We start from the raw sequence: 26310 nt of genomic DNA on the forward strand, positions 1-26310 counted from the left end.
ACAGTATAAGAGAATCCCCTGGAGAGCTTGCTGGAACACAGATGATTCTGGAGGTCTAGGTGGGGGCCTGAGAATCTACTTTCTAACAAATTGATGCTGATGTTGCTGTCCTGCCAGTTACACTTTAAGAGTCTAACTCATGGTGACATTCCAAGTCCCGATCCCCACCGCCCAACCACTGGATTATTTGAAGCCCTGATACTCAAGTTGCAGGCACGTATCAACTATTATCATCTCAATGTGAGGGTCAACCCCCTGCTTGAAGACAGTATGCTTAGCCGATAAATGTGTGACCAGTATATCAATCATATCAATTAGATTTATAGCAACATGCCCTTTCCCATCCTGGAATATTTAGTTAACATGAGGACTTGCAGAAAATTTTCCCATACCTCTTGCCCAAGAAAGACCCTAAGCTCGGGTCTCCCAGGTGTATCAGGGACTTGGGAGGCAGGTTGTACCAAGTAGGCACGGGGTGAAGGTCACTCTCCAAGAGAACACATTTTGCTCCCATCTGGCATTTCCCCGTAGCCCAGCTGGTCCCCACCCCACCCCACCCCGTCTTCACGTTCTGCCCCCACCCAGCTGAATTGGTGGTGAGGTGGGTACCCCTCTCGCCCTCCCAGGCCGTACCTGAGTGAAGTTGTCCAGGGCCTTGTGCAGGTTGGCATGCATGCCTGTGGGAGGCTCACTGGTGATCTTAATGGCACTCTCCAGGATGCCCTGGGGGATGATGTGGCCCTCAGGGGAGGGTGCAGGCTCTGCACTCATGAAGACCCGGAACTCTGGGTGGCTGTTTTGGCTGTGCTCCTCCAGCTTCTTCTCCAGGGTGCTGAGCCACTTGGCCACCAGGTGGATGTTCTGGTGGGAAGGAAGTCCCCCTCAATACAGGCATCTGCTTAGTTACGCTAGCAGTAAACAGTTACTAGGGAGGCAGCTGGAGGAGGGACCTGGCCGTAGCTTAAAATAAATCACACTGTAGGCTGAGTCTTGGGATTCCCAGTAATGGGGACCTCCTACTATCCTGCAATCGAACCCTTTCCCTCATATCTTAAGTCTCTCCTGCACTGTGTTCTCAGACTTGATTATGCATCAGAATCCCCCAGAGGGCTTATTGAAACAAAGCTGCTTGGGTCCCATCCAGAGTCTCTGATTCAGTAGGTCTGGGGTGGAGCCTGAGAATTTGCATTGTGAACAAGTTCCCAGGTGATGGTGATGCTGCTGGACTGGGGGCCACGTTGTAGGAGTCTGACGTGGTTACGTTCCAAATCCAGATCCCTGCCATCCGATGCCTGGATTATTGAACTCCGATGCTCAAAAGTGGGGCCCATGGGCCAGCAATGCTGGCATTACCTGGGAGCTAGTTAGAAATGCAGACTCTTAGGCGTCACCCAGACTTACTGAATCAGTGCATTTTAATAAGATCCTCCAGTGATTGGGATGCAGGATAAAACTTGAAAAGCACTGATTTAAACTCCTTCTAGCTAGTTTTCCTGATGCCGTCCTCCCTCTCTCCAAACCATTCAGCTAATTGTTTCCAAACTTATCTTCCCACACAGAGTCACTACTGCTCACAGATGTCCCTACTCCAAGCCCAAGACCCTCTGTTGTGTCTTTGAGCTCTTCTCTCCCCATTGGGATTTCTATTTGTCTGTCTGTCTGTCTATCTAAACCTACATATATTTTTCAATACTACTTTGCAGAATGCTCCTTTCACTTTAGTAAAGATAGTCCCTTTGCTTCCTTGCAATATGCTTCATTATGATGGATGGAGAAAAGCTCCTCGATAAATATTTGAGGAAGCTTGCTTGCAGAGGCTTAAATACACAGCACGTCACTGAGCATAGTACTTAGGCCACAGCAATCTGGTCTCTGAGTGCTGCTTTCTCTTCTATAAAAAGAAATAACAATAATATTTGCCATACTCATTTCACAGAGTTGCTACAAATAATCAAAGGTAATGGGTTTGAAAGGGCATTGCATACTATAAAATGCCATATAAGAGTTAATAGTGGTTGTTGAAATGAAAACATGGTAAATTAAAGAATTCATTTATGATCTCTCTCTTGGAGTGCAGACTGTAGTGGGCTGCCCGAGAGCCAGGGCTGCCCAAGAGCCAGGGTTCTGTTAGCGAGTAACTGCTACTTCTCTGGGAATTCCAACTTCCGGGTTTAATCTTCGTGAGCTTTCAGAAACCACATCAGCACCAGATGTGGGGGTCCTGGGCAGCCGGTAGGTTCTGGGGGAGGAAACACTCCCTGTTCATCGGCTGAGGGCTGGCTTCCTGAAGGCACTAGTGCCAGAAGGGGGTCTCTTTGGCAAATGCACCTGAGACAGCTGTGGAGAGCACACACCCCAGCACGTGGAGATCCACATGGGAGGAAGCAGGAACCCCACCTGTCACCATCTTTTCTATGAGATTCCCACTGTTTCTGGAAAAAGAATCGCAGGGAGTGGCAGCTCCCTCAGTTGTTAGGCACCACATAAATAATAGGCTAACTGATGAAGACCCAGCAGCAAGACGAGGTGCAGTCAATAGCAAAGAGATGGGGAAGTTCTTGGTAATCAGTCAAGACAAGATGGGAGTGACTGGCTTTGTCATCTATTTTTTCTTCATTGATTTCTTCATTGAGTTGAGCGTGTACTATGTTTGCAGTAATGTGCTGGGTGCTAAAAGGTAAATAAGGAACATCTCTTTCCCCAGGGAAATGCAGTGAAGAACACACCCATATATTAAATCCTCTTGACAGCCATGGATGTGCTAATAGAGGTGGTGGTAGGACGTTATAGGAGAGAGGAGTAAGGCACATGCTCGGCCCCAGCCCCAGCATGCATACAGGTTGTATAAAACAGGAATAGGAGGACAGGCCATAAGAGAAGAGAAGGCCTTTATTTCTCGTAAGGGTTTACTGAAATTATCAGCAGTGGGTTATCCAGATTTCCAAACACCAACGTGAACTCTCAATGATGAGGCCAAGTTCTAGTTACACAGGCAATGTTCTAATCATGCAGGTAACAGAGAACAGAAAACATGTAACACAATGGAAAAATACTGCAAGGGAGTTCTATGAAATCCATGGGAAGAGCTCAGCAGACAAAAAAAATCCAGCTGCCATGGCCTTCAACTGAATGTCAACTTTCTGAGTATGCATTCGGGTAGGAATCGGCTTTCTTTTGTAAGTAGAGCTCTTTAAACCAGAGAGAGTGGTAGGAACAGGAGAAAGAGGAGAGGAGTTATTGGAGGTGGGGTGAGGAAAAGAACATGAGGGAGGAGAATTGGAAAGAGACATGAGAAGGAAGTGAAGGGGGCAAGGGTGTGGAAGGAAAGGTGGGTCAGAGGGGAAGAGGGCAGAGAAACCCAGAGACTGTGATGTGAGGTCCAGACAGGTATGGGGTCCAGAACGACCCCCAGCAGGGAAGAGGGGTCATACCTGCAAAATGACCCAGTGACCTTTCTTGGCAGCGAGGTCCAGGGCGGCCTCAGCTATGACCTCCTGTCCTTGCCCCAAAGACACGTTGTGAAAGTTCCGATTGTTGCAGGTGTATCCAAGTTTTTTACCTACAAGGAGTATAGAGTTGTTATTTATCTCTTGGGTCTAATGATCTGTATTGTCTAATGCTCATAAGGAAACACACACTTCCATATCACTCCTCAAACAGAGGCATGCCTGAACCCATACCCGGAGCCTCGTAGACTGACCTTTATCCTTCACCGTGGGCTGCGTCCAGCATTCTCTTCCCAAACAGAAGGAAGCACTCGTCTAGACCAAAAGTGCTTCACCTGCCCTCCTCTCTTAGCCCCCAGAATGCTGATGCTCTTCTGTACACCTCTGACCTGAGTGCCAGGCCTCGCTCCATCTTCCTGAAGAGTGCTCGTGTGAGAGGCTCGAAGAGTTGCTAGCATGTGGATGTGGCCCTGTCTCACCTGCTTTATCCTCTCAATACACAGAAGGTGCCACAAAAAGGTATACACACTTTAAGAAAGGAGAAAACTGTATTAAAATTGTAATACTCAATATATACTGAAGTCACGTTTGACTTCTGCAATTACAAGAGGTGCTCAAAGTGGTTACCATCAGCGTAATTTTAACACAGTTGTTTCTTTTCTTAAAATGTATATACATTTTTGTGGGACCCTCTGTATATTTTCCCTGGAATTTTAATGGGATGTACGGCCAGCAGGTGTAGAATTCAGGTAGTTCTGACTTCATATAATTTACACCGTATTAACTGCCTCCCCTATTAATCCCAACACATGGGAAAGTTTTATCTCATCATTTTGCATGAATTAGAGTGAAGAGAGGCACGAGGGAAGACATCATGGGACTTGGTTGCATAGGTGTAAATGGTCTCTTGGATGTATTTCGATACACCTGTTGGGTGTTGCTGGTGTTGGGAATGGAGTAAGAGAACGGCTCTACCAACACAAATACCACAGCCACATCACTGGAGCAAGACCAATGCTCATGTGTTGTCCTCCAGTCCAAGAAAAACTCTACACAAAGAAATGACTTTAATATAGTGGACCAGTTCTGCTTGGACACCAGCTATTAACCCAATATAACAACGTTTTGAAAAATTACATAATATTCTTTAGGCAAAAGGATCATAAAAATGTATAACACCAGGAAGGAATCATTGAGCAATTCTTCTAGGAAGGTGAAGTACACTAGATAAAAAAAAAAAAAAAAGAGAAATTAAAAAAAACCCAAAAAGAATAAAAGTCTGTACTTAAAAATTTTAGTTTTAGAGGAGCTAAAGTTGAATATGTACTTGTTAAAAGAAATTTAAAGAAAACTTTCAATATTGGACATTTCTTATAAATACTAAAAGAAGTATAGACTCTCCTTCAACTGGATGAGACAAAGCAAGATGATGACTTTTCTAGTGAAAAATAGTTATTATAGATTCAACTGAGATAAACCCAAGAAATACCCTTATTAAACTCTATAAATCCTAGCTGGCAATAGATTTGATGTCAGCTTTAGAACCAAGGATATAAACAATTTATTCCAGAGAAAAATACCAGGATAAAAGGTACCGGGATTATTAGATAACCTTGGTGACATTTCTACTTACAAAAGGGCCTATTTCTTTTCTTTATTAGAAAAAGAAGGATATGGGGAAAGAGGGGCTTAAAAAAGATTACTTTGAAAACGACAGACTGGAGGGACCATTGGGGGCAAAGTCTAGCACTGCAGAGGCCAGCTCGGCTCCGTTTTCATTAATCTAGGCTTCAGGCATGACGATCAGACTGAGGAGCAAGAAATGGATCTTCGAGATGACAAGAAGGGGAAAATCTGACAGATGTACACCAACTGAACACTCAGCTGAAGATGACGGCACCACATGTGAGTCTTGTCATGTGACAAGGCGACCTTGCCAGGGCCTTGCATTTGCAACTCTGAGGCTCTCAAGGCACCTTTCCGGGTCATCAGCAAGCCCCTTTAGGCAGTTATGTTCTCTTGGGGTTTCACCTGCATATTGTTTTGTACTATGGCTTCCGTGTCCCCATCCCCACCGCCTTTAACTTATCTTTCCCTTTCTGATCTTCCTTCCAATTCTCCATCTGGTGGTGTCACCTGGAACTATTCCCCATTGGAAACCTCCCTTAAAACCTTCATAGCATGTTCCTTCAACCTTTAATCCACTTGAGGACATTGCAACTTCTGTGGCCCTCTCCCTAGTTCCACATACCTGTGGGCTGGGAAGAAGAGGAACATTTTCTAGCCTTCTCTTGCTGCTTGCAGGCTATTTCTGCTCCATTCTCATAAAAACAAAACAAAAACAAACAAACAAACAAAAAAACCCAAAAAACCCCAAACCAAACCAAAACAAAACACATGCCACCTGGCTGTATTATCTACTAACTTTTTAATATTCTCTGCCTTCTACCAACTCCCCAGTGAGATTCACATTTATTAGGGGCTTTGGAACTTGTTTTAATTTCTTCCACACTTCCTGTTTCATCATTCCTGGTAAACTTTATTGTGACTATGTAACACAGCCAACATCCAACCTCATGTTTCTTCATCTTCAAAGAACTTAACTCTGTTCGATTTCTGTTATCCACTCCCAACGCTTTACCTGAGACCTTTATTATCATTGAGAACTGTCCCATTCCTGGAACACCATTCCTTCATATCAACTCATGACCATTACTTCCTATTGTCTGATTGTTTACTCTCTTACTCCCACCTCTCCTACTATTCTAATTCAGTGAAATGTCCAGTTCATTGACTCCTCCATTTTTTTCCTAATCTTTTTATTTTTTATTTATTAAGTTTATTGGGGGTAATCTTTACCTTTACGTTCCTCTTATTTTAATCTGGACCAATAATCCTTAATTTGAACTATGATCTTACAAAATCCTCGACTCCATTGGCCAATTCTTCTGCATCACCTAACTTTTATAAAATCTCAACCCTGGACAACTCTATTAATCAAAGAAAAATAATACATTTAGTGAATTGGAGCTACCACAAGTTCAAGATTCTCAACCTCAATGCTGTTTGGTAATCTTTTCATGTTCCCAGAAGTTGGCTACATTGCTCATTTCCTTTTCCTTTAAAATTCTGAATGGACCCCTCACCCCCTTCTGCTCAGCAGTTCGCTTCACTCTCTACTTCCCTGAGAAAACATAGGCCATCTGGTAGAAATTCCTTCAATTTACTGCCATTTTGCCTGTATCTCTGAACATTCCTATTATGTCTCATCCCCATTTCAGTGGAAGACGTGTCCTCCCTCTGCCTATCACCGATCTGTTCTCTAAATCCCATCTCTTCTTGTAGCCTCAGACTTGAGGATACACTCTCTCTATTTACGCTCCTGCATCCTGGCACTTCAACAAATGAGTCTTTCTCCACACAAAGAGCAATAATCTGCCAATCTTTAAGCCACTCTCTAAAGACCGTACTTGCTCCAACCTAACCAACTTTCAATGAACTCTTACAGAAAAGAGAATGGGGCCAGAAACAATGAAAAAGAGACTCTAAGCAAGTGTTGATAATCTGTGTGCAAAGACACTACCTTGAAAATTGTTTCTTTGAACACACCTTGTGGCAGGCCTACAGAAATCTAAGTGAGCTCCTAGTAGTTCTGGCCAGAACACTGGAAAGAGAAAAAGGAGGCAGTGAAAGGTGAAGGTGGTAGATACAGCTTCTTTCTGATCCTAAAATGGAAATAACAGAATTTATTTTGTCAAATCCAGGTAATTAGATAAAGGAAAATGGAGACCAAGCAAGACCACGCTAGAGTCAAGTGAAAGAAAGAACATAGAAGATGCCTGCATAAGAGCAAAAAGGGAAAGTCTTCTGTTGGGAAGGCCAAAGATGAAGCTATGCTTTGGAAAGGGATGAAAAAAGATGTAAAGAAAGGCAAACTGGGCGGCCTCCAAGAACAGACCAATCGTCATCACCATTATAATGTCGTCCATTGCTACTGTACCTTTAACCTTTCAAAAACCTTTTCACATCTGAGATTTCATTTTTATCCTCACAGTAACCCTAGGAGGAAGGTATTACTGGTGATTGGAAACAAAGAATGATTGCTTTCAGGTGAAGCAAAAGCAAACATTATTGTGCAAATAAGGAAATGTGGCTCATTTAGGAAGAAGGTGATGAGAAGAGACAGAAAGAGGGTAAAATTAATCTTGTTAAAGGATTAATCTGAGAAGGCAAGAAGGAAAGCAGTAGGAGTGGATGGTGGTAGGTTTCATGTTAAAATAGAGGCCAAGAAATAGGGATGGAATTTCTTTCTCCTCTCTCCCCCTCCTTCAAAACTGTTGAGAAAGGAAAATCCTGGAGTAGACTAAGGGGCACAAAAGTGGTAGAAAAGCATAGATTTCTCATTAAGTGTCAATGAATGAGCTTCAGGGGCTTAGAGAACTCCTAAAATCATATACAAAATTTTATCTGTGCGTTCATGCAGTTTGAGAGGGGATGGGGTTTTGAAATGAGGATGAGAAAACAAAGCTTTCAGCTGACTCTCAGGGTTTTAAAACCCTACCCAATATTAAGAACTGCTGTGATGAAATAAAGGGATAAAGAAATGAAGTAGTTAAGAATAGAAATAACATACTCAAAAGAGGGAAAGGATGCCAAGCTTTGTTAAGAGTCTAACTGGAATAAAACAGTAAACTGATACACAGACTCTGTCCAAGCATAGAGAGAATACATTTTCTTAATAAGCTGGGGCAAGAGGAAACAGGGGAAAGTGTGTGGGTCAATCATGTGGATTCCAGACTTAAGAACAGGGGCCCATAAGGCAAACTGATTAGATCCAAGATGCAGAAACCATGGATGCCACCCGAGTACATGTATGTTCTAAATGGGTGCATTAGAAAACAAATCAAACCATCAGGGAGAGGAAGAGAAGAGAAAGGGGCACAGGTGCCTAAGTAATCTGTAACCTACGAACAGCAGTATTGCCTCTGGTAATGAAATATGTGCTAAGATTAAACCAAGGGCAGGGCTGAGATACTATATTTAGAGACAAATAACCAATATGGGTTAGGGAGGGGTCAGCTTGCCTGAAATGACAGAAAGCTTCAAACTACATGATGGAATAGCTGGAGGTCAACTGGCAAAGAACAGTAGGAAATTGCTCATCAACAAGGTATATAAAAGCTTTCAAAAGGAAAATATTGAATAAAAATGAGGAAATATGAAAGGAATGAAACCTCCGGGGGATGGAAGGACTACACAACTCTATAAAACGGTGAAAGTCAGGAATAACTTAGCTGTGACAACAGCCATAAAAAGGAATGAAGTTCTGATCCATGCTACACCGTGGATGAAACTTGAAAACATTACGCTAAGTGAAAAAAGCCAGCCATAAAAGACCACACAGGTGTATGATTTCATTTATAGGAATAGTCCAGAATAGGCACATCTTTAGAGTCAGAAAGTAAATTGGTATCAAATATATGGTGATGGAAGGAGAACTGACTCTGGGTGGTGAACACATAATGGGATTTATAGATGATGTAATACAGAATTGTGCACCTGAAATCTATGTAATTTCACTAACAATTGTCACCCCAATGAATTTTTAAAAAAAATAAAAAAGAAAGTAAATTGGTGGGGACTGGGGCTGGGAGGTGGGGGGATGGACTAGGGGATGACTGCTAATAGATGCAGGTTGACGTTTGGGATTCGACTGTGATGATGGTTACACAGCCTTGTGAAAATATTAACAAATTTTCAATTATAGACTTTAAATGAGTGAATTGCATGGCATGTGAATTACATCTCAGTAAAGCTGTTAAAAATTTGGGAAGAAGAGAGTCTTGGTGGAGCTCAATTTTTATTTTTCACATCAGGGAATAGATACTGAAAATAGATAAATTCAGAAATAGTGATGAAAGATTATTAGTAGGAAATAGGGAAGTATCTTTCAGGAGGACCAAATTCAGAAATGGGCAAAAGCACAGAGTCTGGAAAGGGGGACTGGTATGGGAAGGGCTGGAGCTGGGAACTGTTGCGTTCCATTTTAAATTCTATATTATTGGTATTTTAAAAAGAATTTAAAATACGCTACTTGTAATTTTTAGGATATGATATAATAAAAATATACATTAAATTAGTGAATGAGACAATTCTTTCCCTTATACAGATCTTATCCATTCTTTGGGGCCAAGTCAGCATCATCTCAACTACCCCCAAGCACCAGGCATGTGCTGTATGTTCCTTTCATTACATGATGCATAACAGCCTGCCCGTGGAGTTGTATTACATGGTCTGGATTCTTACCTATAAAGACTTGGCTCTATAAAAGCCCATCGGGTCTTTAGTTCACTTTGCAAAACATTGTAGTTTTGATTAGTTATTCAATTGCTCATTCCTTCACGTAACATCTATGTTCACGTGAAAAGCACAGTGCTAGGAACTGAGGATACTCTGGTGAAAAGGAAACCTAGTCTCAAAGAGCTGTCATTCTCATAGGAAGTCGTAACTGTCACTAGACAATTACAATGTGATGCACAGAAAGAAGGAAGCTCTAGGAGCACATGGGAGGGGATCCTAGCACCTTGGAAGTCAAGTTGGGCTTCCTGGATGTGGTGACATTGAAACTGGTATGTGAACAATGAGTAGAGGTGAGCCTAGTGAAGGGGATGTTGGAGGGGAAACAATGTTTGGGAGAATGGGATGGCTGCTGTGTAGAGTGAAAAGGGGTGAGGCGGGGAAATGTAGGCAGAAAAATGAGCCCCCAAAGATGTCCACGTCCTAATTCCCCGAACATGTGAATATGCTACTTTACATGGCAAAGGGGACTCTGCAGGTGTGATTAAAGACCTTGAGATGGGGAGATAATCCTGCATTATCTGAATATGTCCAATATAGCCATGGGGGTCCTTATGAGGAAAAAAGGGGGCCCCATTGATTAGTTTGACCTCCAGAAGTGTAAAATAAGAGTGGTAATTTCAGTCTCTAAGTTTATGGTAATTTGTTATAGCAGCAATAGGAAACTAATAATGGAAAACAGGCTGGAGAAATAGGGAAGCACTGGAGGATGAAGTCCCCTGTGAGCCCCAGTAGAGTCTGAATTTCAATCTGAGGGCAAGGAAGCCTGTGGAAGGATCGTATTGAATTTCTGAACAGTCGCGCTGCAGCTACAGGAAGAGGGATGGGTGGGTGGCGGGACAAGGTCTCCTTACGAACCTGCTACTGTGGAGTCTACCTTATAGATCTAGAGCCTAGAGCAGTCCTTTCTCTGGAGATGATCTCTGCTGCTGGTTCAGCAGTGACCCTGCTTTCTGTCCGGTGAGCGAATAGCGAGTACTACATAATGAGCTTTGAATCTGGAACAGGGAAACTGACAGATGCAAAGGGTGAAAGCGCGTGCGGCTGGGGCAGCCGTGGCACCATAATGAAGTTTTTTCACCTTGATTTTCCACGTCCTTCAGTGGGTCCACTCCTGGAGACAGGATGAAAAACATGGGAGTGGCTGGCCCTGATTCTTCAAAAGAGGTTGCAAAGTCTAATGCTCTTCCCACCACATATTTGCTTCCTAAAGTCTCCTCAACGAAATGTCTGCCAGAAAAAAAAAGTACATCAATGTTTATAAGTCACAAAACAATAACATTTAAGAAAAGGGTCTATAGAAACGAAAGGATGTGCTCAAGGTCACAGGCTCGGTAGTTACAGAGCTAGGACCGACTCCAAACACTACTTATTAAGTCAACACTTACAACCTGTGCTGCTAGTTGCCAGCCTGCTCACCTAGATCGGGACTCCTTCTAAATCCCCGTCCATCCAGGCCACCGCTGACTCCTCTGGAAGCCTGAGTGACTGGTCATGTCACCACCATCCATAAGAAGACTGCCAGGACCAATGCTTCTGACAGCTTGCGGGCAGCGAAAGCCTCCATACTTCCTATCTCTGTGATCCTCCATTCCTACCCATGATTTACGGCCTTTCCAGTGTGCTCTCATGTCATATCATTCTCTGTTTCCTTTCACTTACTCCACTTACCAATGCTCCTTTCCAAAGTGTCCCATTGTATATAAAACCAAACACAGACGCTGCAGCCACTTACTGACCATCTGGCCCAGCTCCTGGCCTTAACTCTCCCAAGGACACTGTTTTCCCTGTAGCCACCTCAGGGGGGCTCATTCTCCTACGTCTGATGTACCTCAGGACTGGGAAGGTATCACGGTCCTGCTCACTGACGATGGCTATTTCTAAACCATTACTTCTCCACTCATGTGGCCCCACTGAGATTCATTTCCCCGGCTATATCACCACTACCCCTGCACACTCATGTCGCCTGCTATTCCTTTGGTCACTCTACTCATTCACTGACCACTTGGACATTTGGCTCATGGATTTTCTCTCGACCAGCCTGAGTGACATCAACACCCAGGAGGATACTCCTCCCAATTCTTAAGGATCTTCATTTCTTCCCCACTTGAACCATCGGATTCCACGGCCACACCCTCATCCTGGTCATTACCTGGGGTCATTTCCTATGTCTGAAACCATAAATAGAAACATCCCATTCTCTGAACCAAACTTTCTATCCTTACAATTCTTTCAGCAATCTACCCTTGCTCCACTGATTCTCTGCCTGTATTGGTGCCACTACAGATGCAGGATTTCCAGTACCTTGGCCTCTCTGGTGTTTTTTTTGTTTTTTTGGTTGTTTGTTTTTTAAACCATCCCCTGATTCTCTTCACTTCTTTCCTATCCAGTGTAATGTCCATGGCCTATAAATTATTATTGTTTTTCTGAGGTATAATTGAAATACCATAAAATTCACCCATCTTAAGTGTACTATTCAATAACTTCTAATAAATTCACTGAACTGTGCCATCTTTACCATAAACCCGTTTTAGAACATTTTCACCCTGCCAATAAAGTTCCTCATGACTGTTCAGATAATTGCTAATCCCACCCTCCAGCCCCAGGCGAATAGTAAGCTGCTTTCTGTCTCTATAGATTGCACAGCCTACGACTTCTAATCGTTCTCTTGCCAATACCTCCCGTCCCTTGCCTAACTCTTATTCTAACATTCCAACTTGGAATGACCAACGCTCTACATCAACTTAAGTCTGAATCTACACCTGGGCTGCTGTGTGCAAAGTCATCTAACAGTGAAGACTCGTGTCACTACAAATGCAGGATCTTAACAAGGTGTGCCTTCAATGCTACTCAAAATTCTTTCAGTTTCCCTGGTCAGGATTCTCCCATCTTTCAAGATCCTATTTTGAACCTTCAGCACTCTCCTCAAATCTCCAATCCTCACAACTCCCATTAAACACAAACTCAACCGATCATCATGCTTTCTACTTCTCAGAGAAAATAGAAGTCATGAGGCAAAATCCCTCTTAACTTTCTGCCATGCTGCTACCACCCTAACTACAGCCACACCCATCTCTCTCTGTGATGAAAGAGATGTTCCTCCTGCTGAGGATGACCCTTTCATCTGTTCTCTGGATCCATTATCTCCTGCCACATTAGATGTGACGGGCATCCTTCTCAATACTGATATTGATGAGTATCTCTTTTCAAACTGTCCAGCTAGATACAAGAAAATGCATGGCAAACAGAGCAATAGGCCTCATGGGATTCTGGATGTTGGTACAGACTCCCATTACTAGAAGCACGAGGCCTTTGTGCTCAGCCCTGCTAGCTTGGCCATGCTGAGATTGCCCCATGCCTTTCCCGGGCCTTCCCACAACCCCCTCCCTGTTTCCTACTGCATGGCATAGGTCATCCGGTCAGGCCGCATGGTTCTCATCATGCAGAGGCGCTGCACGGCTGTCTTGTTCTTCCATTCCTGTGGGAACTTCTCCTTCTCAGGACATTCTGATTCCACAAACTTTTTCCAGCTTTTGGCAGATCCCTCAATGTCCCGATCCAGATGATAGAATTCTTCCATTGATGAAAGTGCCTAGGAAATGTCAGAGAATCTTGCTCTGAAATGCACTTTCTCAGAGCTGCAATTTGCATTGTGTTGGGGTCGAGGGGTAAGATGGTACTCAGACGTCATTTTGTCTCATTTATACTTTTTTCTGGAGCTTTGACTCTTCCTGTAGATAAACTCAAGGAAGAAGAAGGATTTTGATCAGCTCACCTTTAGCAAACTGCCCCAGGAATATGCAAGGTTTAGTAAATAAGCGTTTGGGATATTACCAGCAGCAGAGACTGCGCAGCACTTGCTTGCAGGGTATTACATGGAAAAGGGGACGAGAAGGGATGCCATGATTTTTCTAGTCATAGAACCTGGGCATCTGAAGTCTCTGACTCCTCCCTTTCAGTCCCATATTCATTCTGCTAGCAGTTCCTTTTTTCCTTTCTGTCAATTCCTTTCTCAAAATGTCTCCAGAATATTTGACTTTGTATTAATGCCAACTCTAAAATTTCTAGGAATTGCCTGCTTCCATAAAGTTTAAGCCCAAATGCTTAACTTGCTAATGAAATCTCTTCATTTACTGCTTCCCTTCAGTCATTCCAGTTGACCAGGGAGCCTACTGTCCGAGCATGTCTGCTCCCAACTGTGGAAATGTGTCAGACTCGTTCCCAACTCCATTCCTTGTTCCTTGTTCCCTCTACCTTCACCACATCAGAGGTCCTGTTCTTTTCTCCGCCAAATTCTACTCCTTTCTTATGCTGGTCATGACTGATTATTATTTGTTAAGGTTCTACAAATTGTTAAAGTCCAGTGCAAAACCAGCAACCTCCCTCACATACATCCTCTCTAATCTAGAACACACAGCCCTCCTACTAGAGATTGACTCAATTTTTCGATGTTTGACTGCTGATAGCTTTTAAGCCTTATCCCTCCCTCTTCTTCTTTGGATCCATATCGGGGCAAGTGGACAAGTAAGCCTAGGTACTCCCTCTTTGGTGCTGGACGGAAGTTGTACCACACAAGCCCTTGCCCATTCACAGGAACACACACCCTGGCCCCATTCTCTAACTTCCATTAAAAACCCTGACGTACTCTCCTTTCCTGGCTCTCTCAAGCCATTTTCAGACTGATTGGGAGCTTCCCTTCTCTCTCCAGAAAGTCTCATATATGAGTAATAAGCTTTTAGGTACTTGTGTGGCATCATTTGTTTTGACATGGGAACCAGTTTTAGCTAAGGGGGGGGGGGGTCCATCCTCTTTCCTCAGAGGCCCACATAACCATCACTCAGTCAGACACTGAATTACCTGCAGCCTTTCCATTATTACTCATCTCTGCTTGAATGTTTGGCCTCTCCAATGACATTAAAAGCTAGACTGTGTCCAAAGCACCTATCATAACACCATGGATTTTAAGGAACTCACACCTTCTTTGAATTCATTCATTCATTCATTTGATATTTACTGAATGCCCACTACATGCTAGGTACTTGAGAATACAAAGGTGAATGAAAAAAGACATGCCTTCAAAGAGCTTACAGCCCTAAGTTCAAGAGAAAGAGGAGATGAAGGAGGCCTTAGTAGGTACGTAGAATTCTATTGGGCAGAGATAGCAACAGAGAGAAGCAAAGGGCATTTTATGGGGGAGGATCAACAAGAGCCGAAGTCTGGATGGGGAAGAGTGTGGAGCATGACAGAAAGGAGTGTGACTACAGTAGAAGAATCTTATAGGCGACAAGGGGAGAGTAAAGTTGGAGAAGGACATATACACTTGACCTGGGCTTGCCTGGGCTCTTCTCCTGTGTATGAACACCTGTCCTGGCTTTACGTGCCCTTTCATATGGGCTCTGTAGCTTCCCAATGCACCCTGAGCACCTACAGCAGGGAACACACCTTCATTCGTGCTGAAAAATGTCGTTGAGTCATGTGTAGGATCGTGGGGGAAGTACCGGGAAATGAGTATTCTGGTCCCAATGCCACCTCTTATAAGCCTCTTATGACTTGGACCTATTTTTAAACCTTTGTGGGGTTTGATTTTCTCATTTGGAAAATGAGGTCAAGTAATTGTTGTCTGCATAGCTTATACTCTAATGTAGACACAAATGCTTTGAAGACTCTAAAGTCCTTCCTTGGGCTTTCTTGGGGTTCCTATAGTTACTGAACTGTGACTGCTGGTTTATTCATCTGTTACTCCCACAAGATTGTGAGTTCCCTGTGGGCAAGAACTTTCTTAGTCATCTTTGTATGTCTCAGGCCTAGCAGGCAGCCTGGCACTTAGGAAATGCTCAATTAATAAAGTTTGACATCTGGGCAGCCAGCGGGAAGGCTCTTGACAGGATGAGGAAAGCTACAGCTGCTGTAATTATTTCTCTCTGTGCTGAAGAACTCACTTTCATCTTCTTTCAGGCAGCCACTTCAGCCCCTCTTCCCAGCATGCATCATCATTAACCCTTCTGCAGTCCCATTACCCCCTCTGGTGTTACTACAAAACTGAGCAAATTACACTGAGCTCAGTGTTCCCAGCTGCCACGACTGGGTCTGCAACACACTGTCTTGAAGCTCTGGGTGGAACACAATTGCAACATTTAATCTCCCAAATGAGGGAAAGGCACTTCTAGCCTTCTAATAAGCTAAATGGAAATGACTAATTAGCCTAATTACATTGGACTGTGTAGCAAAATACAACTGTGCTAATGTGCCATCCAGAGTGGTAGTGAGGGGCCTTCAAAGGCTAACAGAGGCGTGCATCACAGATGAGATTTTTCTAATGAAGAGCAGAACATGCCCAGTACCTTAAAGTTCAGTATTTGATGAGACTTGAAAAATTCTTACAAAGGATACTAATAAAAGCAGTATTTTATCACAAAGATTTCATTCATTACCTGCCTATTAGTTCAGCTGGGGAAACAAGGCAATCCATCTTCCTCATCAGATAGAATGTTTAAGAAATTTTGTTTTATCATGTCCTATTCAGTTATACTTATTTTGTTTCTTTAGGCAAAACTCCAACTAAACACTTTAAAAGACCATTCATCAAAGACTTCAATGTGCACTACACATTGCATTGTATTTCACCTGCTCACATCCTGTACTGTGCTTGAGTTCAATGGGGCTGGACTTCGTTGTTCCACATCGCAAAACTCAGAAAAAGAGAGAGATAAAGCTTCATTCATTTGCAAAAGCCTTTGAACAACCAGATGAGCTTAGCCCACAAAACAAAACAAAAAAGCAAAGTGAAGCAACGCAAACCAAACAGTCCATTTTGTGAAGAGGAATGGAACTAAATTGCACAGTAGCTTTTGAGTTGTAAAGAGTGCTCTTGAATGATTGATTCTTTATGATTCCTGCTGCAGAGGGCTTTTTGGGACAATAGAGAGAAAGGCAACTGGATTTGGCCCAATTGGGTAACTCATAATTCCTTAAAGATTTTCCTTTTACAGAAAAATTCTATCAGGCATAACTCACATCAACCACAGCATGTATACACTTTAGAGATGGGCAATTAATCATCATAACTGTGATGGGGTGAACTGTGTCCCTCAAAAAGATATGTTGAAAAACTAACCTCCAAGATTTGTGAATGTGACGTTATTTTAAAATTTCTGGTCAAGATGGTAGAGTAGGTATATGTGCTTGCACCCTCTCACAAGCACATCAAAATTACAACTAAACTATAGAACAACCATCACTGAGAATCACCTGAAGTCCAGCTGAACTGGAGCCCTACAATTAAGGATATACAGAGAAGTCACCTCGAGACTGATAGGAGGAACAGCGACACAAAATGGGCTGGTCCCACACCTGCATGTGACCATTAAAAATTGGGAGGGATATCTTGGCTGTGGAGGTCCCCCTGAAGGAATGAGGAGTCCTAACCCCTCACCAAGTTCTCTGGCCCAGGGTTCCAGTGCCAGGAAAAGAAATCCCCATAACATCTGGCTGTGAAAACCAGTGAAGATTGTGTCTGAGTGAGATGGAGGGTGGTTGGAGTCCCAGGTGATCCTCTTAAAAGGCCCACACATGGACTTATATGCTAATGGACTCATTCACTCTTATCTCCAGCGTAGGGACAGCAGCTCGAAAGTGCCAGAGACATATGGGGAGGAACTGAATTGTCTGGATTAGGGTGAGCTGGAGGGGCAGCTTTCTCCCACAGAAAAGTGCTGGCAGAAACCATTATTTCTTTTCTTTTCTTTTCTTTTTTTTTTTTTAAAGAAACCATTTTTTCTTTTCTTTTCTTTTCTTTTCTTTTCTTTTCTTTTCTTTTCTTTTCTTTTCTTTCTTTTCTTTTCTTTTCTTTTCTTAAATAAATCATTATTTCTTTGCTCAGCCCTCCCCACTCCCAGTGAGTCTCCAAGAACCTGACTAACACTGTTTTTTCCACCCTGGTGATTCCCTGAGACCTCACCCCACCCAAATTTCGGGCACACCCAAGCACTTCCAGTGGCTTTTCCATGCAAACAACCTGTCTTGGCTTATGCTGTGGACTTTCCTAAAATCTCTCAAACGTTCACAAAACCCAAACAAGCAGCATCTGGCCTCGGCATGCCCTGTACCTCTTCCTGAGCAGCACCAAGACTGGAACTAGTAGAAGTCTGCCTCAGTTCACTGCGTGGCCTATAGAGGCACTTCTAAGCCCAGCACAGATGGCTGCTACCTGTGGGTTGCGCTGTGGCTCATGCCATGGGGCCCCGGAGAGGGCACAGGCTGTGACAGAACTTGGCCTGCTGCAGGGCCCCTCTCAGAAGGCCCCAGGGCTGGCACACTGGATGCTTGGCTTCAGACCAGCTGGAGCACCATCCAGCTGCCCCCACAGACAACACACTCAAGGAGTAGACTAGGTGGGCGCCAGAGCCCTGCTAAAGCAAATCCTGCACAACAGCTCCTCTACTGTAGTCACGTCCAGTCCTTACATCTAATTAGCCCTAGGGTCAATCCCTTCCATTGACGTGCAAACAGCTCAACCACAAAGGAGGGCACACATAACCCACACAAGGGACACACTTGGAGCACCCAGCTCAGGTGACCAGGGAGACTGCACCACTGCTACATAAGGCCACTCTACCAAGACCAGGAGACATAGCAGCCCTACCTAATACATAGAAACAAACATATAGAGGCAGCCAAAATGGGGAGACAAAGAAATACGTCCCAAATAAAAGATCAAAACAAAGCTCCAGGAAAAGAATTAAACAAAATGGAGACAAGCAATCTATCAGACACAGAGTTCAAAACACTGGTTATAAGGATGCTCAATGATCTAATTGAGAACATCAACAAAGAAATAGGAAACATAAAAATAGAGATAGAAAGTACAAAAAAGAACTAGTCAGAAATGAAGAATACAATAACTGAAATAAAGGAAACATGAGTGGGAATCAACAGGAAATTAGATGAGGCAGAGAATCATACCAGTGATTTAGAAGTAGAAAATACTCAATTAGAACAGCAAAAAAGAAAAAAAGAATTAAAAAATAGGATAGTTTAAGGGGCCTCTGGGACAACATTAAGTGTATGAATATTCCCATCATTGGGGTACTGGAAGGAGAAGAGAGAGCCAAGGAATTGAAAACCTGTTGAAGAATGATGAAAAAAAAACTTCCTTAACCTGGTCAAGAAAATAGACAGTCAAGCCCAGGAAGCAGAGAGTGTCCCAAACAAGATAAACTTAAAGAAGCCTACACTAACACACACCATAATTAAAGTGCCAAAGCTTAAAGACAAAGAGAGAATCTTAAAAGCTGCAAGAGAAAAGCAGTTAGTTATCTGCAAGAGAGCTCCCATAAGATTGTCAGCTGATTTATGAACAGAAACTTTGCAGGCCAGAAGGGATTAGCACAAAATATTCCAAGTGATGAAAAGCAAGGACCTACAACCAAGATTACCCAGCAAGGCTATCATTTAGAATCAAAGGACTGATAAAGAGCTTCCTAGACAAGGAAAAGCCAAAGAAGTTCATAAACATCAAACTAGTATTACAAGAAATGTTAGAGGGACTTCTTTAAGAAGAAGAACAAGAATAAAGAAAAACCCAAAACATGAATAATAAAATGGCAATAGCTACATATCTATCAAAAATTACTTTCATAGATACGTAAAGGGGTGGCCAGTTAGCTCAGTTGGTTAAAACGTGGCGCTGATAACACCAAGGTTGCCGGTTCAATGCCTGCATGGGCCACTGTGAGCTGCGCCCTCCTTAGAACAAACAAACAAACAAACAAACAAACAGTATATTAGAAATAAACTTTCAATGTAAATGTATTAAATGCTCCAATCAAAAGATAGGCAAGCTGAATGGATAAGAAAACAAGATCCTTACATATGCTGCCTATAAAAGACTCCCTTCAGATCGAAATACACATACAGATGGAAAGTAAAGGGATGAAAAAGATGTTTCATGAAAATGGAAACAAACAAAGAAAAAAAAGCTGGGGTAGCAATACTTATACCAGACAAAATATACTTTGAAACAAAGGCTATGACAAGAGACAAAGAAGGACCCAGTAATCCCACTTCTGGATAGTTATCTGAAGAAACCCAAAACAGTGCTTTGAATGGACATATGCATCCATATGTTCATTGCAGCATTATTTACAATGGCCAAGATATGGAGGCAGCCTGAGTGTCCATCAGTGGATGAATGGATAAAGAAGAGGTGGCAGATATATACAATGCAACATTACTCAGTCATAAAAAAGAATGAAATTGTGCCATCTACAACAACACTGATAGACCTAGAGGGTGTTGTGCTGAGTGGAGTAAGTGAGAAAGGCAAATAGCATATGATTCTACTAACATGTAGAATCTAAAGAACAAAATAAACAAAACAGAAACAAGATCATAGATACAGAGAGCATTTTGATGGTTGGCAGCTGGGAGGGTGGTTGTGGGGGTAGGTAAAAATGGGGAAGGGATTGAGAAGCAAAAATTGATAGTTACAAAACAGTCATGGGGATGTAGGGTATAGCATAAGGCATATAGTCAATAATACTGTAATAACTCTGTATGGTGTCAGATGGGTACTAAACTTACCGGGATGATCACTTCGTAAGTTATATAAATGTCTAATCACTATGTTTTACACCTGAAACTAATATAATATTGTATGTCAACTGTAATTTAAAAATTAAAAAAACAAAACAAAAAAAACTAGAAAAAAAAATTTTAAAATTATTAAAATAATAAAATAAAGTAGGGTCTTTGCAGGCATAATCAAGTTAGGATGAGGTCAGTAGGATGGTCCATAATCTCATATGACTGATGCTCTTATAAGAAGAGAAGAGACACAAAGACACACAGAGGGAAGATGGCCATACAACGACCATGGACATGGAGGTTGGAGTGATGCTGCAGGAAACCAAGGAACTCCTGAGGCTACCAGAACTGGAAGAGACAAGGAAGGATCCTCCCCTTGGGGCCTTTTGGAGGGATCCTGGCCTGCCAAAACCTTGATTTCAGATATCTAGCCTCCAGAACTGTGAGGTAATAAATTTCTGTTGTTTTATGCCACTCAGCTTGTGGTACTTTGTTATGGTAGCTTTAGGAAACAAATATAATAGCCACAACCATAATCATCACCATATTCAGCTTCTCTTTACTGTATGTTTGTATGTCTGACATAACCCTGTGACGTAGGTATTATGAAGACCATTTTGCAGATAAGGAAAGAAAGTCTCAGAGGAATAAAAAACATGTCAGAGGCCACACACTCAAACTTGAAGGGCATGGTCTGTATTGAAAGGAACCTACTTACAGTTTGTAATCTGTTCAATGTTCACAGAATCCCAACCAAACTAAACTGGGCTTTGCAATCAGACAGGCTGGAGTTTGAGTCCTGAATTGGCTACTTATAAGTTGCGGGACCTCACTTTCTGCATATGCTAAATAGGAACAAATAATACCTATTGCCCAGGTGAAGAGGAGAAGGTAATGCATTTCTAAGGTGCTCAATAAACGTAAGCTGTTATTAACCACTGGTAATCTCGGGCTGGAATGCATCCCATGCTTTGAGGCTGAGTTAAAATTCATGTCAAGATGCCTGATCAGAGCCTGGCATCTGTCTGTTTCGTGGAAGTGCTATCACAGCATCTCTATACCAGCCTGAGGGCCTCACAGAGGAGCCTACATTCCAGCCCTAAGCACTGACAGGTGAAGAGCAGCTCAGCTGAGTCAGAGAAGCTCACAGGATCTTACTGTTACATATGTGACATATGTGACATCTCAGTAGGCTGGGAAGGGTGAGCTCTGCTGTGGGGGTACAGGTAAAGGGATGAGCTATGTTAAAATAGCTCCAGGATGAACCCCCAAAAAGAGCCCTACTGACTTCCTGGGGACCAGTGTCAGAGACAAACTCCAGGAGATGAGAACTTGACTTTTTTCTAGGGGCTGATACTGACCTTGATGCCACCCCAGGCCTGATGGGAGAGGAATTCCACTGGACTGGTGACGCCTGTCTGCACTGGGGATCGAAGCAGGAAATCCAACTCTGCCGCACTGACTTCCTGGTTCATGAGGAGAATCTGCAATGTGGAAGAATGACACTGAATTTCGTTAGCTGGCTGTAGTCCCAGGGTCCTGGAGGTCTTCAGGGTCATCACTCAGTGCACGTCTAACACTAGCGCTTGCTCGTCACTTTTGATAGTTGAAAGGAGGCGTGGAAGGAAGTGTATTTCTGTGCAAAGCACTTCTGTGTGCATGTGTTCTCACCCCAAATATCAGCGTGATTTAAATGCACACAACGAATGACTATATAATCTTGATAAGCGAGTGTTTTATGTATCAATCATAAATGCCACGGAATACATTCCTGCAATCTAATTGAGAAGATGACACATACAAATGACATGATTTGAGGAGAGTGTCAAAGTAACATATGAACATATGCAAAACAGAAGTGCATATATGAATCAATGATGCTAAAGGGCTTCAGGGATAGGGGAATGGCCAGCAAGGAGGGGTGGGGGGATTCATCTGACTAAACCTTCTGTACGTAGTTTTGAACTGGGTCTTGGAGAAGCTAAAAGACAAGAATATTTAGACAGGAAGGGAAGGCTTTCCAGGGAGAGGGCAGTAGAAAGTGCAGAGGCTTGGAGGGAATTAGTGAGGTGTGGGATGGTGAGGCATTTGGCTTGTTTGAGCTAAAGATTGATGCTGGGAGGTGCTTGGGAAACTGTTCTCCTCCCTTCAAATGGTGTGCTCTGCTGAGAAGTTACAGATGGAAATGTTCAGTAAGAAATAAAAATGTGGTCAATTTGAGAAAAAGTATCTAAGGTGATAACAGGGTAGAAATAGCAGATGAGTTGGTAAAGCCCTTGTTAAATGAAGTTAAAATATGAGAGAAGAGTGAAAGCTAGGGGTGGAAGCTCCTTGGGGTTTGGGGGAAATGTGTGGTAAGGTGGAAATTAGTCTATACTGGGCTGGGACTCGAGTTTTTTGAGATGGCCAAGCTGTCATCTCTGGTGGGACGGGGAACACAAAGGGTGAGAGGGCTAAGCCACATTAATACTTGCTCCCCAAGGATTCAGTCTTTGGAATCTACAGAGTCAGCGCAGAAGTGATCATAGAATATCTGACTTTTAGAACTCAAAGAGGCCTTCAAGATAATCTTGTCTGTGCTCCTAATTTATGTACAGAAAAAAATTCCAAATGCTACATGATTAGAGATAAGTGCAAGGAAATAAGTTTTCACGGTTTTTTTTTTCTGTTTTTGTTTTTTGATGTTGAGAAGAAATAGAAGATAAGGGTTTCTTATTAACACTGGAAGTTCCTGATGCTCCCAAACCCTTGAGAATCCGAGTTCTAAAGGGCTTTTTTAAAAGGCCAAGACTGCTATGGCTATTGAAAGACATTTGCAAAATCTTATTCCAGGGGACAGTTAAGACATTAAACTTATAATCCTAGAGGTAAATAAATAATGTGTGATACCCTAACAAAGTTCTTACTGCATCTCAAAAAGTATCTAGTTATTGTTAGGGCCAACCAGTTTCGTCTTCAGTGCCATTTTGGATTGGCAGGTAGTGGCTGCTGGAGAGCTTGTTGAGGAGGATCTTTGATCATCTAAGATCATCAGTGAAAAGTACAATGATTAATTAAGAACGTCTGCAATAGTGGGTCAATGGTGGGGCAGCATGCGTGTACCCAAATGATCTTCTTGTCCGATACCTCTGCTTAGAGCTCAGCGGTCTTCACAAGCTGTGGGAAATGATCTTAAAAGAAGAAAGGTTTTTATTTTTTTATTTTTTTACATTTGCTGATTGCGCCCTAGAAAATGACTTGTTTTCTGGAAACTACTTCAATACCCTTTTACCTGAAAGGTGAGCTGGGCAAGGTAGGTGAGCTTGTCACACTCGAAGAGCCCGCGGGTGGTGTACTGGTACACAGAGAGGGTGATGCTGTCGGTTAGGTGGGTCACTCGCTCCTGGAGGCTCTCAGCGGGAGGCGCCTTCTCCACAGCCTTCTGGAAGATGACACTGAAGGCCTGCGGGCACGAGGTAGGACATTTCCATAACTGTATATAACTAGTAGACTTACATGTGAAGGATGTTATAATTTGTCAGCCACAGAAACGTTTGCCCAACATATCCTGTGAAGAACGGACAGTGGCAACAAGAAAACTCTTGTCTTGGATTGCTAAGCTCTTTTCTTAGTTTGCTCATATGAATTATCACGTTGTCACAAAGTGGGTAAAGCTGTGAGGCATGCAGAGAAGAGCCTATGGTTTTGACCAGCGAAAAATAAATGTCCGGTGTCCAAAACAATTAAATGAAATCCTATTGTCCTGTTGTATAACTACCCAAATAAAAAGTAAACACAGCCAACAATAACCAGCTGGGATTAATGAATGGACCCACTAGATTATAAAATTCTGGATGGTAGAACCAGTGTCTTGTACAACTCTGTTGTCTTAAAGAGACCCTTGTACGTAATAGGCACTCAGAATATTTTTAATCAGTGATTTTTCCTTTGGTAATGATCAAAATCTCATGTGTTCTTTGTTTTTCTTTCTGTTAACTCAGCAGTCATTCGATGAGTCCTCTTACGTGTCCTTTTTCCAGGTGAGGACCCTTCCTGCAATGGTGGGAGCATAACCTGATTTAGTTACATCTTCTGAACTATACATTATAGGCATAATATGAAATAAAAATCATATGAATCAATTTTCCATTTCTTTAAACTTAGCTATAGACTGTTAATAAAAGTACGTTTAGGAATGGTGCATTTTGAATGTGATATGAATAGAATAAATCATTATAAAAGTCAAGATATATTTGGCTATGTAGATTTCCAGTCTTTTCTCTATTTTTGTCTTGTGGCTTCAAGAAAAGGGAAAAAAAAATCTTAGGGCTTTCTAATACCAGGCATTTGAAACTCAGTGGAAACCATGTAAAATTTGTGCCTCAGTATTTCCTTGTTTGCAAAACAAGGAAAAAACAAGAAAAACAAACAAACAAACAAAAAAAACACGTGAATTCCTCTCTCTGTTTCACAGCTCCATGGTGTTTTTTGTTAATGCAGCTTGTAGATTTTCATTCAGTTTTGATGATCCTAGCAAAATCCTCTAACTATCTTCACCCCCAACCATTATGATGTTCACCTTCCCTTAGTAGGATTTAGATCAGATTATAGCTGTTGGAAGCCCACAGTTTCCCAGCACCACACAGAGCAATTTGGGAAACTTCTACTTGCAGAACAGGTCCATAGAGATGGAGTGCATAGTTCTCCCGAGTTGGTGGTTACTATGGCCATTCTCTAAAACTATCTTTATCAAAACGACAGTAAAGAATCTCCAGTTACTAAGTTTAAACAATGTGATTCACAATTCAGGAAAAGATCTAAAGGAATTTTTAAAACCTAGGTACATTTAGCATTTTCTTTACAATAGACTAATTTTGGCTCTCTTTTCCTTTCTATCCTAAAAACAAGTCTCCTCTTCCTCTTACTTTTGGTGTCTGAACAGCTCAGGTGCTGGGCCTGATCTCGACGGCTATGGCTTCCTCCAGAAGCTCTCTCCTTCCCACAAGATCTTACTTTGGGTGGCCAAGACATGGAAACAACCAAAATGTCCTTCGATAGATGAATGGATAAAGAAGTTGTGGTACATATACACAATGGAATACTATTCGGCAGTGAGAAAAGATGATATAGGAACATTTGTGACAACATGGATGGATCTTGAGAGAGTAATGCTGAGCGAAACAAGTCAGACAGAAAAAGCAGAGAACCATGTGATTTCACTGATATGTGGTATATAAACCAAAAACAACAAAAGAACAAGACAAACAAATGAGAAACAGAAACTCATAGACACGGACAATAGTTTAGTGGTTGCCAGAGGGTAAGGGGGGTGGGGGGGGAGGTGAGGGTAAGGGGGATCGAATATATGGTGATGGAAGAACTGACTCTGGGTGATGAACATACAATGGGATTTATAGATGATGTAATACAGAATTGTACACCTGAAATCTATGTAATTTTACTAACAATTGTCACCGCAATAAATTTAATTAAAAAAAAAAAAAAAAAAAAGATCTTACTTTGGTTCTAACTACCCTTGTTGCTCTTTGAGGTCCCTTATCCATTCATTACCTTTGTATCACATATATATACATATACATATACATATACATATACATATACATATACATATACATATATATATATATATATATGTTTATCTTTTCATTTATATCAGATTGTGAGCACACTGAGGTGGGGTCCAGGCCTTACTAAGTTCTTGTCTTTCCCAATTTCCAACCCAGCTCTTCACATACAATAGGCACTGAAGAGATTTGTTAAATGAATGAGTCCTGCTAATGCCCTCAAAAGCTTAGGCGAAGAATGAGGGCTGCTGTAGACCAAGCGTCTCAAACTCAAATGCCTTCAGGGACCAGATGTGTAAGACCCAATAGGGTAGAGATAGGGGCTGTGGGAACCTGGAAGGGGAGGTACACGCTCACTT

The 26310-nt window shown here is 42.3% G+C and overlaps 1 protein-coding gene across 3 annotated transcripts in view; it reads right to left on the minus strand.

Moving 5' to 3' along the window:
* DNAH9 (dynein axonemal heavy chain 9) overlaps positions 1-26310 on the minus strand; it is a 316438-nt gene that overhangs the window by 23714 nt on the left and 266414 nt on the right. For 2 of the 3 annotated variants that reach the window (XM_088801911.1, XM_088801910.1), the window contains exons 58-63: positions 23659-23829; positions 21749-21871; positions 13202-13395; positions 10885-11033; positions 3432-3559; positions 634-861 (exon numbers count right to left, since the gene is read on the minus strand). In XM_088801911.1, the coding sequence (XP_088658037.1) occupies positions 634-861; positions 3432-3559; positions 10885-11033; positions 13202-13395; positions 21749-21871; positions 23659-23829 (993 nt within the window). Of the gene's footprint in view, positions 1-633; positions 862-3431; positions 3560-10884; positions 11034-13201; positions 13396-21748; positions 21872-23658; positions 23830-26310 lie in introns of those variants that run through there. The other variant, XM_088801912.1, reaches the window with a different exon arrangement.

This window comes from Rhinolophus sinicus, chromosome 12 (genome assembly GCF_057876585.1).
Source record: "Rhinolophus sinicus isolate RSI-liver-muscle chromosome 12, RSI-T2T, whole genome shotgun sequence".
Lineage (NCBI taxonomy): Eukaryota > Metazoa > Chordata > Mammalia > Chiroptera > Rhinolophidae > Rhinolophus > Rhinolophus sinicus.